Genomic DNA, 17,196 nt, shown 5'->3' with positions numbered 1-17,196 from the left:
AACCAGGGGAGGAAAGACCTTGGACCATTGTTACTCTAACTTCCGCGACGCATATAAGGCCCTGCCCCGCCCCCCTTTCGGAAAAGCTGACCACGACTCCATTTTGTTGATCCCTGCCTACAGACAGAAACTAAAACAAGAGGCTCCCACGCTGAGGTCTGTCCAACGCTGGTCCGACCAAGCTGACTCCACACTCCAAGACTGCTTCCATCACGTGGACTGGGAGATGTTTCGTATTGCGTCAGATAACAACATTGACGAATACGCTGATTCGGTGTGCGAGTTCATTAGAACGTGCGTTGAAGATGTCGTTCCCATAGCAACGATTAAAACATTCCCTAACCAGAAACCGTGGATTGATGGCAGCATTCGTGTGAAACTGAAAGCGCGAACCACTGCTTTTAATCAGGGCAAGGTGTCTGGTAACATGACCGAATACAAACAGTGCAGCTATTCCCTCCGCAAGGCTATCAAACAAGCTAAGCGCCAGTACAGAGACAAAGTAGAATCTCAATTCAACGGCTCAGACACAAGAGGCATGTGGCAGGGTCTACAGTCAATCACGGACTACAGGAAGAAACCCAGCCCAGTCACGGACCAGGATGTCTTGCTCCCAGGCAGACTAAATAACTTTTTTGCCCGCTTTGAGGACAATACAGTGCCACTGACACGGCCTGCAACGAAAACATGCGGTCTCTCCTTCACTGCAGCCGAGGTGAGTAAGACATTTAAACGTGTTAACCCTCGCAAGGCTGCAGGCCCAGATGGCATCCCCAGCCGCGCCCTCAGAGCATGCGCAGACCAGCTGGCCGGTGTGTTTACGGACATATTCAATCAATCCCTATACCAGTCTGCTGTTCCCACATGCTTCAAGAGGGCCACCATTGTTCCTGTTCCCAAGAAAGCTAAGGTAACTGAGCTAAATGACTACCGCCCCGTAGCACTCACATCCGTCATCATGAAGTGCTTTGAGAGACTAGTCAAGGACCATATCACCTCCACCCTACCTGACACCCTAGACCCACTCCAATTTGCTTACCGCCCAAATAGGTCCACAGACGATGCAATCTCAACCACACTGCACACTGCCCTAACCCATTTGGACAAGAGGAATACCTATGTGAGAATGCTGTTCATCGACTACAGCTCGGCATTCAACACCATAGTACCCTCCAAGCTCGTCATCAAGCTCGAGACCCTGGGTCTCGACCCCGCCCTGTGCAACTGGGTACTGGACTTCCTGACGGGCCGCCCCCAGGTGGTGAGGGTAGGCAACAACATCTCCTCCCCGCTGATCCTCAACACTGGGGCCCCACAAGGTTGCGTTCTGAGCCCTCTCCTGTACTCCCTGTTCACCCACGACTGCGTGGCCACGCACGCCTCCAACTCAATCATCAAGTTTGCGGACGACACAACAGTGGTAGGCTTGATTACCAACAACGATGAGACGGCCTACAGGGAGGAGGTGAGGGCCCTCGGAGTGTGGTGTCAGGAAAACAACCTCACACTCAACGTCAACAAAACTAAGGAGATGATTGTGGACTTCAGGAAACAGCAGAGGGAACACCCCCCTATCCACATCGATGGAACAGTAGTGGAGAGGGTAGCAAGTTTTAAGTTCCTCGGCATACACATCACAGACAAACTGAATTGGTCCACTCACACAGACAGCATCGTGAAGAAGGCGCAGCAGCGCCTCTTCAACCTCAGGAGGCTGAAGAAATTCGGCTTGTCACCAAAAGCACTCACAAACTTCTACAGATGCACAATCGAGAGCATCCTGGCGGGCTGTATCACCGCCTGGTATGGCAACTGCACCGCCCTCAACCGTAAGGCTCTCCAGAGGGTAGTGAGGTCTGCACAACGCATCACCGGGGGCAAACTACCTGCCCTCCAGGACACCTACACCACCCGATGTCACAGGAAGGCCATATAGATCATCAAGGACATCAACCACCCGAGCCACTGCCTGTTCACCCCGCTATCATCCAGAAGGCGAGGTCAGTACAGGTGCATCAAAGCTGGGACCGAGAGACTGAAAAACAGCTTCTATCTCAAGGCCATCAGACTGTTAAACAGCCACCACTAACACTGAGTGGCTGCTGCCAACACACTGACACTGACTCAACTCCAGCCACTTTAATAATGGGAATTGATGGGAAATGATGTAAATATATCACTAGCCACTTTAAACAATGCTACCTTATATAAATGTTACTTACCCTACATTATTCATCTCATATGCATACGTATATACTGTACTCTATATCATCGACGGTATCCTTATGTAATACATGTATCACTAGCCACTTTATACTATACTATGCCACTTTGTTTACATACTCATCTCATTTGTACATACTGTACCCGATACCATCTACTGTATCTTGCCTATGCTGCTCTGTACCATCACTCATTCATATATCCTTATGTACATATTCTTTATCCCCTTACACTGTGTACAAGACAGTAGTTTTGGAATTGTTAGTTAGATTACTTGTTATTACTGCATTGTCGGAACTAGAAGCACAAGCATTTCGCTACACTCGCATTAACATCTGCTAACCATGTGTATGTGACAAATAAAATTTGATTTGATTTGATTTGATTTATTCCATTCCAGCCATTAAAATGAGTCCGTCCTCTTATAGCTCCTCCCACCAGCCTCCACTGGTGTGTACGTGCAGTGGTGGAAAATGCTTAAGTAAAAATACTTTAAAGTACTACTTAAGTTGTTTTTTGAGGTACATGTACTTTACTTCACTACATTCCTTCTCCCCCACAAAAAAACAAACAGGTTTTAGGGCCACATTGTTGAGCTGATAGAGATAATCTCTATCCTGGGCCTCATTCATTACCTACTCTTATCCTCTTTCTTAGGGTCATGTCTAGAAGGGATTATAGCTAACATTAAAATAAAAAAATAAAAAACCCTTTTCTAACATTAACCTTGTTCTTCTAACCTGCTACATTAATTATCCTAACCTGCTGTGTAAGTTATCCTATACCAGCTACAAAAAGTCAATTTTAACAAAAGCTGTATCCCTTCTCGACCAAACCCTTCCTTAGTCCCCGTCTTCCATGGAGCTTGTGCCGGACACTGAATAACCCAACCAATGAACTACATGCCAGCCCGCTCTTTGCGTTTACTTCAGCCATTATTCATGTTGAACATCTGCACGTTTTGTCATGACACAGGTATCAATAAAACTGAAGGCCCTGGAGACCCTCACTGGGGGCCACAACCATAATTCACACACTCATTCTGGTCTTAAGTGTTTTCACTCCCCGGTTCCCATGGGGCAGGGAGAACATGCAGTGATCTGTCCTATCGCCTAAGGATACAGCCTCTTAGCTCCTCCACCACATCCCTTCAGCCATAGCATGGCATGTTTATGCATTTTGCCATAATCCAAACATACCGTCTGCATACCACAGCGTATGAGTAGCTGGAGGGAGGTGATTTTAAGTGAATCTCTCATTATTCATTTATACTCAGTAACACCGATTCACTCAGAGTGTGTGTGTGTGTGTGTGTGTGTGTGTGTGTGTGTGTGTGTGTGTGTGTGTGTGTGTTGTTAAAATTGTGTGTGGTTGCAGGGTGTGCTGCCTGTGCTTCCCACCCTGCATTTGAAGGACTAACGATGTTGCATTATTCAGAACGGTTTGAATAATTTATAGAGAGAAGTGTATAGCCAGAGAGGATGCTGGTCAGGACTCTGGCTGGCAGTGTGAGATCTGACCTTAGTATTTATTTATTTGTAAAAAATGTATTTAACCAGCCAAGTCAGTTAAAAACAATTTCTTATTTACAATGACGACCTACCCCAGTCAAACCCGGACGACACTGGGCCAATTGTGCACCGCCCTATGGGACTCCCAATCACAGCCAGATGTGACGCAGCCTGGATTTGAACCAGGGACTATAGTGATGCCTCTTGCACTGATGCAGTGCCTTAGATGCAGTGCCTTGGTGCCTTAGTGCCTTAGATGCAGTGCCTTAGATGCAGTGCCTTAGACCGCTGCGCCACTCAGGAGTTACAGTGCCTTCGGAAAGTATTCAGATTCAGTTACGTTACAGCCTTATTCTAAAACCAATTCCTCAACAAACTACACACAATATCCCACAATGACAAAGCGAAAAGAGGTTTTTAGATATTTTAGCAAATTTATTTTAAAAAACGAAATCAAATTTCATTGAAAAGTATTTATAAACCCCTTCTTAAATCAGCTGATGTCACAAAGTGCTGTACAGAAACCCAGCCTAAAACCCCAAACAGCAAGCACCTGCAGGTGTAGAAGCACCTGCATAAGAAATAGCTTATTTACATTAGTATTCAGCCCATTTGCTATGAGATTCGAAATTGAGCTCAGGTGCATCCTATTTCTATTTATCATCCTTGAGATGTTTCTACAACTTGATTGGAGTCCACCTGGGGCAAATTCAATTGATTAGAAATTATTTGGAAAAGCACACACCTGTTGACAGTGCATGTCAGAGCAAAAACCAAGCCATGAGGTCGAAGAAATTGTCCACAGAGCTCTGAGACAGGATTGTGTCAAGGCACAGATCTGGGAACACATTTCTGCAGCATTGAAGGTCCCCAAGAACACAGTGGCCTCCACCATTCTTAAATGGAAGATGTTTGGAACCGCCAAGAATCTTCCTAGAGCTGACTGCCTGGCCAAACTGAGAAAACATGGGAGAAGGGCCTTGGTCAGGGAGGTAACCAAGAACATGATGCTCACTTTGACAGAGCTCTTGAGTTCCTTTGTGGAGATGGGAGAACGCCAAGCGTCACGTCTGGAGGAAACCTGGCACCATCCATACGGTGAAGCATGGTGTTGGTAGCATCATGCTGTGGGGATGTTTTTCAGCGGCAGGGACTGGGAGACTAGTCAGGATCGAGGCAAAGATGAACGGAGCAAAGTACAGAGAGAATCTTGATGAAAATCTGCTCCAGAGCGCTCAGGGCCTCAGATTTGGGGAAAAGGTTCACCTCCCAACAGGACAGTGACCCTAAGCACACAGCCAAGGCAACGCAGGAGTGGTTTCGGGACAAGTCTCTGAATGTCCTTGAGTGGCCCAGTCAGAGCCCGGACTTGAACCCTGTAGCTGTGCAGCAACGCTCCCCATCCAACCTGACAGAGCTTGAGAGGATCTGCAGAGAATGGGAAAAACTCCACAAATACAGGCGTGCCAAGCTTGTAGCGTCATACCCAAAAAGACTTGAGGCTGTAATTGCTGCCAAAGGTGCTTCAACCAAGTACCGAGTAAAGGGTTTGAATACTTATGTAAATGTGACAAGTTTTTAAACCTGTTCTTGCTTTCTCACAATTTAATCAATTTTAGAATAAGGCTGTAATGTAACAAGATGTGGAAAAAGTCAAGGGGTCTGAATACTTTCCGAAGGCACTGTACATGCACCTGCCACTATTAGTGCACATTTATAAGCCCAGTGCATTAAAACAAATGTGATTTCCTGGGTTTATTATATATTTCCACACGTTGAGGTTGGAATAATACCATGAAATTGTGAAAATGATGCTATTTTAGTGTAAGCGCTACTTGAAAAGACATTGAAATTTCAGCCTGTTTTGGTGGGATGCAGTAAATTATATAGTTAAAGAAGAAGTTGGCCTTTTAACAACCAAATCTCAATTCATGTAATTGTAATGTTTCAGATTGTTTTGGGTGATTTCACTAGTTTTTTCAGAAACTTACCCCAAGCAACGATTCACTTTCTCATCTTCGTTGTGCAGTGTGAGGCCTCTTAAAAAAACAGCAACAAATGCTCCAAAAACACCCAAATATTTGTTCATGTTTTTTCAGAGCCCCCATAGTGCAATGAGGAAGTGAATCGCTGCTTGGTGTACGTTTCTCAAAAACAAGTGAAATCGCAAAAAAGTGTCTGGACCCTTCGATAACATGGAATTTACATAACCAAATCTGTTTTTTTTTTGTGAAAAAGCAAAATTCTCATTTATGAGACCAATAAGAAAGAGTTTCCAACCTCTGCCAATAACAGCTCATTTTCTGTTTTCCCCTCCCCTCTCAGACTACTCCCAGACAGTCCCAGCTAAATTCTTGCTTGAGAAATTGCCCTTTGCTAAGAAGCTATTTTTGTTTCTTTTAGACCATTTTAATTGAAAACAATCAAAGTAAGGTACTTAATTGTTACCCAGAAATGATTTGATATTGTGATAACAGATGCATTGGACCTTTCGGTACACATTCCTGATGTGTTTCAGAGTCAAGCTCCTTGGTCAGGAGAGCTTTGTCAGACTCTGTGAGCACAGGGTAGTACTATAGATCTGCCCTACCCAGAACTGATCTTGTTCAGCAGAGCCCAAAGCCCAAAAGGCCCGACTCAGAGCAGGCTGTGAGAACAAAATACCACTGATCTCTCCCCTCTGCTTCAGTCGGTCTGCACACAGCCAGGCCAGCACACATCACCAAGTCATTACAAAACCAAACGAGGGAAAGTATGAGGAAAAAAAACATTCCATTTAGATGCAAATGCTTCTCATTTCCTCTCCACACTCTAACAATGTATTTCTGTGGCTCTTCTGGAGAGCGAAGGAGAAACGAGGATTAAACCGGTGATAGATGAGTAGTGACAGGTGGGCCCGCAGCTAGTTTTCGTGGGATGAGGTTGCGTGCGTCGCCGCTGCACACATTCATTTACCCACAAGGCTGTGTGGCACCCCACTGAGAGCCTGACAGCAAGCCAATTACTATGGGCACCATGACAACAACCAGCCAGCCCCAAAATAACCCAAAAAGCTGACATTTGGCTCATATAGCAGGATCAAACTGTTAATGGGCAATGACAGAGCAGAATGTTTGAAATTGGGTTTTGACATGTTAATAGGTCATAACAACACGCTGTGGTGCTTGTGGTTAGTCTGGCAGCACTGTATTCATTTATAAAGTAGTGGAACTCGAGTCTAGACAATTACACACACTGACAGCTCCTCATTGAGCCTTCACAGAAGAGGCAACAAGTCATGGTCATTTCACTTCCTATGCCTGGGTGACAGTCAATACAAGTGATTTCTTAGTACCAATGGCACTCAATGTGTTACCTATAACCACCACAGGACCACAGACATGCTTAGGATACAGTTGTATGGTCCTCAAAAAATATCATTTCAATGGAATGTTTGAAAAAGTCTTTCTTAGAGCCAGTTAACGAATGTTCATACAAATGTTTATTTTACACAAATGCCTGTTGTATAGTGAAATTGACACATTGGTTACAATGCGATGTCAGGTCAGTAACAAGCAGAGTTCTACAGTATGGGTGCAACCTGGCTAACCTTTAGCCTGGTCGCAGATCAGTTACTCCCAGGTTAGCAGAACCTGGCAGTAACAGCACAAACAGATCTGTGACCAGGCCAGCAAAACATGACAGAGGTCAATACGCAGGTTAGCATTTATTGGGAAGACTCGTGTACTGGAGGCAGCTCTACAGGGTGGCCACAACCTGGCACAGCCACAAAGTCCTGCTCGTAACCACACCGCGAACACTAACCTTTAAGAACAAAAAAGCACATTTTTGTTTTCATTAATTTTTGCCATACAGCAAATTTGGACTTTTCCGCTGGCACATCTAGTGGAAATCGCTCAGTTCTGCCTCCAGGGCAAGACTAATCCCAATAAACGTCAACCTGCAGTCAATACAGGGAAGGCTGAGCATGTAATAAGGGAATGGCTACATAAATACATACAGTGTAAAGACAAGAGGCACAGTCACAGGAGTTGGGGTTCATATAAAGTCCATCAATTATGGGTACAAAAGACTCCGTGCTATAAGTATAAAAATATGTTTGTTTTCATGACGAGAAAACAAAGAGAGTTGCATTTCCAAGTGGCTTTTATGAGCCACATGCTAATCGTTAAAAATGGTTTGTCTATAACTGGACACGGGCATCATGCGTTTGTTTGTGAATGTGTGAAAATGTGTCGGCACCCATCAACAGTAACCCCTTGCCAGACCAAAGTCTGACACCTTCTGGTTTGTCTGCCAGGTGGCGCTGACGGGCAGTTTTGTTTTTTAGGAATGACACGCAGAGCTGTAATACCGTTGAGGACCTCTACAAGCCAGAAGTCCATTCTACATGGGGATTTATGAGGTTTTACGCAGATAGGATCCTGATCACCTCTGAAGCAACTCATCCTGGATGGATCTCAATCTGCCACCTACATTCACTAGGGGAGAATATAGGATTCTGATGTCATTAGGGATTTTTATGTTCATCCTCAAAGCTATCAGGTCCCCAGATTCACGGCTCAACATGATATCTCGCTTGATGACATGGTAATAGAAGACTAACCAGACGGGTGAGTTACAAGGGAGGCTCCTCTTCACCCCCTAGTACCGTACTCACCATCTCAAGAGGCGATTAGCTTAATTAACCACTTAGACCTTAAATGGTAATAGCTGCAGAATAGAGTTCTGCGCTGTGGTCCAAATCAGTGTCATACATTAGTTGTATCTGTGCATTCTCTCTCGCGGAGTGCTCTATCTTGCAAAGTAAGTGTGATAGATGTGAAAGCCTGAACCCTGAGAAGAGATATATGCGGGGCATGTGTTGCTTTATAAAAAAAAGTAGCTGTCAAGTTTCAGCAAATATAAGGTCCTAAATGGACTCATTATCAAAATATGACTAAGCTGGGAAGTGTGAACGTCCCATTTAAAATTGAAAAGTGGAACGAGACAGCAGCACATCTCCAAAATCCATTACAGAAGCTGGAAATATTGAGTTACATCAGCAATCAGGATCCTATGGGATTCCTAATATGGGCGACTATGGGTTTTAAACATTTGAAGAGCTCTGCTTTACAAACCAGCCATGAGTGTATATTGGTATCTGTTCATTTGGGATATGGATGGACCATTCTGAGCCCCCATGTTGACAGCAGTACTTATTACATAACATAGTACAGAATATCCTTCTGTTACAGAGAGAGAGAGAGCTGGCTTGTGGACGAGATGTACTGCAGTATAACATGCTGTTGTATTGCGACATTGCACCTGGGAAAGTGCTGCTTTACGCATAAGCCGTACTACAGTACACACTTTGAGGCCTAAAAATATTTTAGCAGATCCCTTGGAGATTTAAGGCCTTCAGCCTTGGGGTTAATCATATAAATGGGCATTGAATTTGAATATCTATTTAACAATCACCTATAAACAGCTAAAACAAGGGTTTTGTTTAACAACGAAGGCTACTGATATTCATGTCTTACTCTGTAAATCCACAGATCGGGATATAAGGAAATGGGATGGAGATTGACCCAGTACACAGACTTAAAACAACATTATATCACAATGTGTTTATACATAATCAATATACAGTTGTAGAGAACATGTGCATGTAACGCAAAAAAAAAAAGTAAATTAAGTAGCTATAGTTTCAGAACAGCAGACAGGCCTGAGACGGTTGTGTTAAAAGATACATTTTGTCCAGAAGTTAAATAGTGGCAGTTCACCATCTGTAGTGGTTTGGCTGAGGGGGAATGAAGCAATGTCCATAGCAACAGTAGTGTCATTTGACTCCTCGGTGAGATGTCCCCCTCTTGAGCCATGGAATTAAAACAATTCCTCGTCTTGAGCTCGGCATCAGTCTTTCAGAGGTGGAACAACGGTGTTCATAGACATTGACACATATGCAGTTGTGTGCACACATTGTTCATCTATAGATCCATCTCCACAGAGTTCAGTTCAATCTTCTGTGTGTGTGTGTGTGCATGCAAGACAAGTCAAATTCATCACCGGTGTATATATTTTTTTATATTAACTCAAACCAGGTAAACCCTAGATAAAAAGGACAATATTTTCCAATGGGTGTGTAACATATATTCATATATAATATATAAAAAATCCTCAAATAAAACCGCAAACCTAAAATAAAACCATTTTGAAAACAAAAAAAAGGTGTGTGGTGGTAAAAACAGTTCTACACAGAGGTCTCTGACTGTAGCCGCAGGACGAACTTGTGCGACTTGGGGTCGATGAACTCCTCTGAAAGCTGGATGTAGGGGATCCTTTTGGTAGTCACCACCAGGCTGAAGTCTATGCACTTGAGGAGGAAGATGGCGCCCTCCTTGAGGCCGCTGGTGACCGACGCCTCGCTGACCAGGGTCCACTGCCGGGCCAGCCAGCGCTCGCGGCCATACTGCAAGGTGGGCCCGGGGGTCAGGTAACTCTCCAGGAAGGCCTATGAGGAGAGGAGTTAGCACGTTCCCGATAACATCATTATTTGTTACTACTGTACAAGTAAGGTGCCACTCAAAGGAGTTGGTCAAAACCAGTGGGTGATGTCACCTTAAGTTGGTGGATGGGCTCATTGTAATGGCTGGAATGAAATACCAAACGATTCCATTCCAGCCACTACAATCCGCTCGTCCTCCGATTTCTCCTCCCACCAGCCTCCACTGATGAGAACACTTGGTCACCTTGGGCGTCATGTTGTTGGTGATGCAGAAGGCCAGGTGCTGCTGGATGCTTTCCATGCTGTGGCAGTGCTGCTGCCTGGTGGTGCGGAGGTACTTCTGCAGGGAGCGGGCCATGGAGGGGAAGATGGCCTGGGCGGCCTCGCGCGGGTCCATCACGTCGCCGGGGGCTTTCTTCTGCTCCTCCTCCTGCATACGCTTGATGTGTGTGAAGGCCTCCTCTACCGCCACCACCAGTCTAGGAGGGCACAATGTGGTTGTTCAGCACAATGTGGTTGTTCAGCACATATGATGGAGTGTTTACTTCTACTACAGCGGCTTTGGAAGCATCTAAAAAGGCTTTACATGGCATAGGAGTAATAAATCAAAAATACCTGTACTTGTCTTTTCCTACCAGCACCGAATTAGCTGATAACTACAGTACCAGTCTAAAGTTTGGACACACCTACTCATTCAAGGGTTTTTATTTATTTACTATTATTCTACAATGTGGAAAATAGTCTAAAGACATAAATAAATAACACATGGAATCATGTAGTAACCAAAAAAGTGTTAAACAAATCAAAATATATTTTAGATTCTTCAAAGTAGCAACCCGTCGCCTTATTGATAGCTTTGCACACTCTTGACATTCTCTCAACCAGCTTCATGAGGTAGTCACCTGGAATGCATTTCAATTAACAGGTGTGCCTTGTTTAAAGCTCATTTGTGGAATTTCTTTCCTTCTTAATGTGTTTGATCCAATCAGTTGTGTTGTGACAAGGTAGGGGTGGTATATAGAAGACAGCCCTATTTGGTAAAAGACAGAGTCCATATTATGACAAGAACGACTCCAATAAGCAAAGAGAAACGACAGTCCATCATTACTTTAAGACATGAAGGTCAGTCAATCCGGAAAATGTCAAGAACTTTGAAAGATTCATAACATGCAGTCGCAAAAACCATCAAGCGCTACAATAAAACTGGCTCTCATGAGGACCGCCACAGGAAAGGAAGACCCAGAGTTACCTCTGCTGCAGAGGATAAGTTCCTTATAGAGTTACAAGCCTCAGAAATTGCAGCCCAAATAAATGCTTCACAGAGTTGAAGTAACAGATGCTTCTCAACATCCACTGTTCAGAGGACACTGCGTGAACAGGCCTTCGTGGTCAAATTGCTGCAAAGAGACCACTACTAAAGGACACCAATAAGAAGAGGAGACTTGCTTGGGTCAAGAAACACGAGCAATAGACATTAGACCGGTGGAAATCTGTCCTTTGGTCTGATGAGTCCAAATTTGAGATTTTTGGTTCAAACCGCTGTGTCTTTGTGAAACACAGTGTAGGTGAACTCCGCATGTGTGGTTCCGACCGTAAAGCATGGAGGTGGTGTTGTGATGGTGCTTTGCTGGTGACACTGTCTGTGATTTATTTAGAATTCAAGGCACACTTAATCAGCATGGCTACCACAGCATTCTGCAGCGATATGCAATCCCATCTGGTTAGCGCTTAGTGGGACTATAATTTATTTTCAACAGGACAATGACCCAACACACCTCTAGGCTGTGTAAGGACTATTTGATCAAGAAGGAGAGTGATAGAGTGCTGCATCAGATGACCTGGACTCCACAATCACCTGACCTCAACCTAATTGAGATGGTTTGGGATGAGTTGGACCGCAGACTGAAGGAAAATCAGCCAACAAGTGCTCAGCATATGTGGGAACTCCTTCAAGACTGTTCGAAAAGCATTCCAGCTGAAGCTGGTTGAGAGAATGCCAAGACTGTGCAAAGCTGTCATCAAGGCATAGGTTACTACTTTGAAGAATCTAGAATAAATGTTGATTTGTTTAACACTTCTTTGGTTACTATTCCATGTGTGTTATTTCATAGTTTAGATGTCTTCACTACAATTATACAATGTAGAAAATAGTACAAATAAAGAAAAACCCATTGAATGAGTAGGTGTGTCCAACCTTTTTACTGGTACTTTATTTAGGGTAAACGTTCTTACTACAACTGTCTCTCCACCAGCTATCTTAAGATGAATGCACTAATTACAAGTTGCTCTGGATAAGAGTGTCTGTTTAGTGATTCAAAATGTAAACGTAATCTAATATCAAACCAAAGAGAGGAGACATACTTTAGTATCCGTTTGGTTGGTAAGTCCAAACGGCTCCTTTACCACAAAATACGTACCAAAACAATCCCCATATGTCCTTCCATTCCCCCCCCCAAACCTGTCTCTCACCGGGCCTTGCGTTTACGGACGCGTCTCTCGTGCTCCGCCTCCTCGTAGTACAGCTCGTTGTGATTGGTGTCTCGGCGGCGGGCGGCAGCGGCAATCATAGCCCGAGACTGGGAGTGGGCCAATCCGGTCGCTGCGTTGTTCCCAGGGCCTAGGGAGGCAGACAACAGAGGGATGTTAGCTTAATACAGGTGTTCATTATTTTTATTGATACAGAATCTTGCAAAGTCAGAGTGTCAAGATATCTCACACACTAACAAACATGCCCTATACTCAGCGTAAGACAGACATATAGACACTTCTAAAAAAAAATGTAAAAAAAAAAAACACTTCTTTGCATCTTTGAATAGTAGTAAAACCTAAAATCATAAAGGACGGAACACTGTAGTCATCAACAAAAATCTGTATAGTTGAAAAAGCATGTTCAAACCACCACACCCACGCATCCACTGTTTAACATTCAGTTATTCCGAGTTCTCTGCTACTCTGCCTCTCTGTGTCTTTGGGCGGTGCTGAGTGTCCGTCTTAATAAACTTCCCAGGACAACTTCAAAAGTTGAATGTCAGGCGCATGTCATTATGAGAGTGTTAATATGCAAGAGAGCGACGGCTCATGTTAATAGGGGCTAAGAGAGGGCTGGAGCTGCTGCAGTATTAATGTAGGGTAGGCTGGGGGTTCGGGACGGGAGAATTCCATTATATATCCATGCCCTATTTCTCCAGTCTGAGAAACGGCAGCCATGTTTGCACAGCCAGTCAGGTCATGAACCTGTCAACTTACCAACCCGAAAGAGAGATTTTTTGTTGGGGGGTTAATACCATGAAGAAGAATTACCTGGTGATCAAAATAACACAGTTTGCTTGATATAAAGGCGAGAGCACTGTGGGTCTGTACATGTGCATTTCAGTATAAAATATAGTACTGAAAAGCTAAACATTGGGAATTAAGGGTGGCTGTCTATGAGTATCATGACTCATTTCAGCAAAGCCATGTCTCCTGCCAACTCATCTGAAGTGTGTGTTCTAACAGCCATGCTTAGTGGTTAGGTGATGGACCTTGGTCATGGATAATGGAGGGAGGACAGTCTCTCTCCCAGACTTCCCCATGTTACTGTCCCTGCTGCAGTTACTGTGATGACACTCCCCAGAGACCAGCTCCTCAATGAGGAGAACGAGAGGAGAGCGACAGAGTGGGCAGTATAGCTATTGATTTAACACTGCTGGCTGTCTCATCTCTAAGCACTACTGGAGGGTAGAGGGAGGGATATGGAGAGGAGGAGGGCAGAGATAGAATAGAGGGAGGAAGAGAGCAAGAGGGAGGAAGAGAGCAAGAGCCAGAGGGAGGAAGAGAGCAAGAGGGAGGAAGAGAGCAAGAGCCAGAGAGAGCCAGAGAGAGGAAGAGAGCCAGAGGGAGGAAGAGAGCAAGAGCCAGAGAGAGGAAGAGAGCAAGAACCAGAGAGAGGAAGAGAGAAAGAGCCAGAGAGAGAGAGAGAGAAAAAAATGAACGAGAGAACAAGGGGGGTTGGGGGGGGGGGGGGGGTGTGCGCACTTTTGGGGAATACAGGAGATTTAGTAGTCATGAAGTAGTCATGATGCATCTTCACTTCAAAACTAAACATGTTCAAACAAACGCATATATTTAGTTTCCCTCTCTCCAGATATCCTATTAGATTTCACTCTTTACAAATTCAAAAAAGTATTATTCCATATCAGAAACAGTCAAAGCAGATGTTCAGCTAAAAGTGAAAATGTATAACATTAGTAAATAGATGCAGCGATAAGTAGTCACTAGGTCAACGTCGAAAGTGACATCACATGCTTTGGGTGTGGCCTACACAAGTGAGTTAAATCATTTCACAGCGGTGTCTCTAAACCAATGAGGCATGCCGATTAAAGTGGTGTGCAAGGGGATTGGTTTGGTGTGCAGCTCCAGTGAGAGAGAGGCGGGTTCGTCAGTGAGTCCAGCCAGTGCTCAGAGATGCAGGTTTTAGTGAGAGAGTTATTCTATAGAACTACTGAACTTACTGTCCAAAAGGTAAGCTTTCAGTTTGGCTTTAAAGGCCTCTGGGTGTTAGAGAGCAGCCGAGAAGAGGAGAGAGTCAAACATCAAGCCCAAAGGACAGATAAGAGAACATGTATAGATAAACCCAAGGAGTCTCCATGCACTTACCGGTAGCGGGGGTTGTGGGGAACTCACCATCCACATTATACACCTTGAGGCCGGCCAGGTGCTTAGCGGCCCGGGACTTCGAGGCGGTGAGCAGGGCCGGGTTGTGGACAGAGAAGTCTCTGTAGTAGTTCTCTATGATGGCCAATGCTGCCCGCTGAATACTGCGCACACACACAGACAAAGAATAAGGAGAATTTGAGATTTACTTGGAACCTGGACATAAGTTTTTTTTTAAATAATTGAGCTAATAATCAGCTAATAAAATCCACGACTATAAAAAAATATCAATAACATAAAATGAATCAACCGTGAAAAAAAGATATATACACAATCGATAAAAACAGGAAAACCAGACACTGCAAGGTCTGACACTGAGGGGAGAAGATGGGGGTGACACACACACACACACACACACACACACACACACAGCAAAAAAATAAACGTCCTCTCACTGTCAACTGCGTTTATTTTCAGCAAACTTAACATGTGTAAAAATGTGTATAAATATAACAAGATTCAACAACTGAGACATAAACTGAACAAGTTCCACAGACATGTGACTAACAGAAATGGAATAATGTGTCCCTGAACAAAGGGGGGATCAAAATCAAAAGTAATAGTCAGTGTCTGGTGTGGCCAACAGCTGCATTAAGTACTGCAGTGCATCTCCTCCACATGGACTGCACCAGATTTGCTGTGAGATGTTACCCCACACTTACACCAAGGCACCTGCAAGTTCCCAGACATTTCTGGGGGGGAGGTGGCCCTAGCCCTCCGATCCAACAGGTCCCAGACGTGCTCAATGGGATTGAGATCCGGGCTCTTCGCTGGCCATGGCAGAACACGGACATTCCTGTCTTGCAGGAAATCACACACAGAACGAGCAGTATGGCTGGTGACATTGTCATGCTGGAGGGTCATTGCAGGATGAGCCTGCAGGAAGGGTACCACATGAGGGAGGAGGATGTCTTCCCTGTAAAACGCACAGCGCTGAGATTGCCTGAAAAGACAACAAGATCAGTCTGATGATGCTGTGACACAACGCCCCAGACCATGACAGACCCTCCACCTCCAAATCGATCCCGCTCCAGAGTACAGGTCTCGGTGTAACGCTCATTCCTTCGACGATAAACGCAAATCCAATCACCACCCCTGGTGAGACAAAGTCGTGCCTAGTCAGTGTAGAGCACGTTTTGCCAGTCCTGTCTTGTCCAGCGACAGTGGGTTTGTGCCCAGAGGTGATGTTGTTGCCGGTGATGTCTGGTGAGGACCTGCCTTACAACAGGCCTACAAGCCCTCAGTCCAGCCTCTCTCAGCCTATTGCAGACAGTTTGAACACTGATGGAGGGATTGTGCGTTCCTGGTGTAACTCGGGCAGTTGCTGTTGCCATCCTGTACCTGTCCCGCAGGTGTGATGGTCGGATGTACAGATCCTGTGCAGGTGTTGTTACATGTGGTCTGCCACTGTGAGGACGATCAGCTGTCCGTCTGTGTGTGTGTGTGTGTGTGTGTGTGTGTGAGTGAGAGACTGTTACTTTGAACCATCATGTTATCATTACCCGCCCCCCTGAACACAGGGCCATATCCCTGCTGCCTAGGCTCTGCAAATAAACACAGAACAGAACCTCACAGCGCTGCTGGGAGAGAGAGAGACTACTCCCTATTGCTGCTGCAGCATGGACGTCATGTCCCGGCACAACATGCCATGTCTTACCTCTCAAAGACAGCAATATTTCACCAGTTGAGACTTTTTATATGTGTTCTATTCTTGTGCTTCAGCAATTCATTACGTAACAACTGAGTATGGCCTGAACCCATCTCTAAGCCATTGGCAATGCAGACATGTCGTCAAGTGATCAATGTACCAGTGCTGATTAGCCAGCTACACAATATCCATTTTGTTTACGTGCCTTTACACAAGTCCAGGTTGACCGTTAGGGTTTTGATCTAGAAATGCCAGGGATAATTTTCTGCTGTAGCTTATTGTAGCCTACTGATCCAATCAAGCCCTGTTAGTACGCTGCTGAGACAGTCAGACCCCGGTTCCTCTGCATTGTAACTGCATTCGGCCTACTGAGAGCAGCAGCAGATGCAAGCAGCTTTTCACAGGCCTACAGGAGTACAGGGTCATTCCTCACGGCTCAACTGACTAGTCTACAGTTCCCTCGCTCTAGAAACACTATCCCCCCCTCTTATTTAACACTGAATCCTGTCTCAAAGCTTTTCATTTCAAAGGGCTCTCTCTCCCTTTACATCTTTCTCTCCACCCCTCTCTTCCCCTTCTCCTCCATTCCCCTCTCCTCCTCCCCGGGTCTCGTGTCATTTGTTAAGAAGAGCAGG

General features: G+C 45.0%; 1 protein-coding gene across 4 annotated transcripts in view; it reads right to left on the bottom strand.

Annotated features, from left to right (window-relative positions):
• Positions 1-7,197: 7,197 nt before the first annotated feature.
• LOC139373150 (vang-like protein 1) overlaps positions 7,198-17,196 on the bottom strand; it is a 46,473-nt gene continuing 36,474 nt past the window's right edge. For 2 of the 4 annotated variants that reach the window (XM_071113297.1, XM_071113299.1), the window contains 4 exons: positions 14,857-15,017; positions 12,691-12,838; positions 10,466-10,700; positions 7,198-10,227 (listed from right to left, as the gene is read on the bottom strand). In XM_071113297.1, the coding sequence (XP_070969398.1) occupies positions 9,967-10,227; positions 10,466-10,700; positions 12,691-12,838; positions 14,857-15,017 (805 nt within the window). In that variant the 3' untranslated portion in view covers positions 7,198-9,966. Of the gene's footprint in view, positions 10,228-10,465; positions 10,701-12,690; positions 12,839-14,711; positions 14,751-14,856; positions 15,018-17,196 lie in introns of all 4 variants that reach the window. The other 2 variants (XM_071113296.1, XM_071113298.1) reach the window with 2 other exon arrangements.

Source organism: Oncorhynchus clarkii, chromosome 18 (assembly GCF_045791955.1).
Source record: "Oncorhynchus clarkii lewisi isolate Uvic-CL-2024 chromosome 18, UVic_Ocla_1.0, whole genome shotgun sequence".
Classification (NCBI taxonomy): domain Eukaryota; kingdom Metazoa; phylum Chordata; class Actinopteri; order Salmoniformes; family Salmonidae; genus Oncorhynchus; species Oncorhynchus clarkii.
This window is presented reverse-complemented; position numbering and strand designations above follow the sequence as displayed.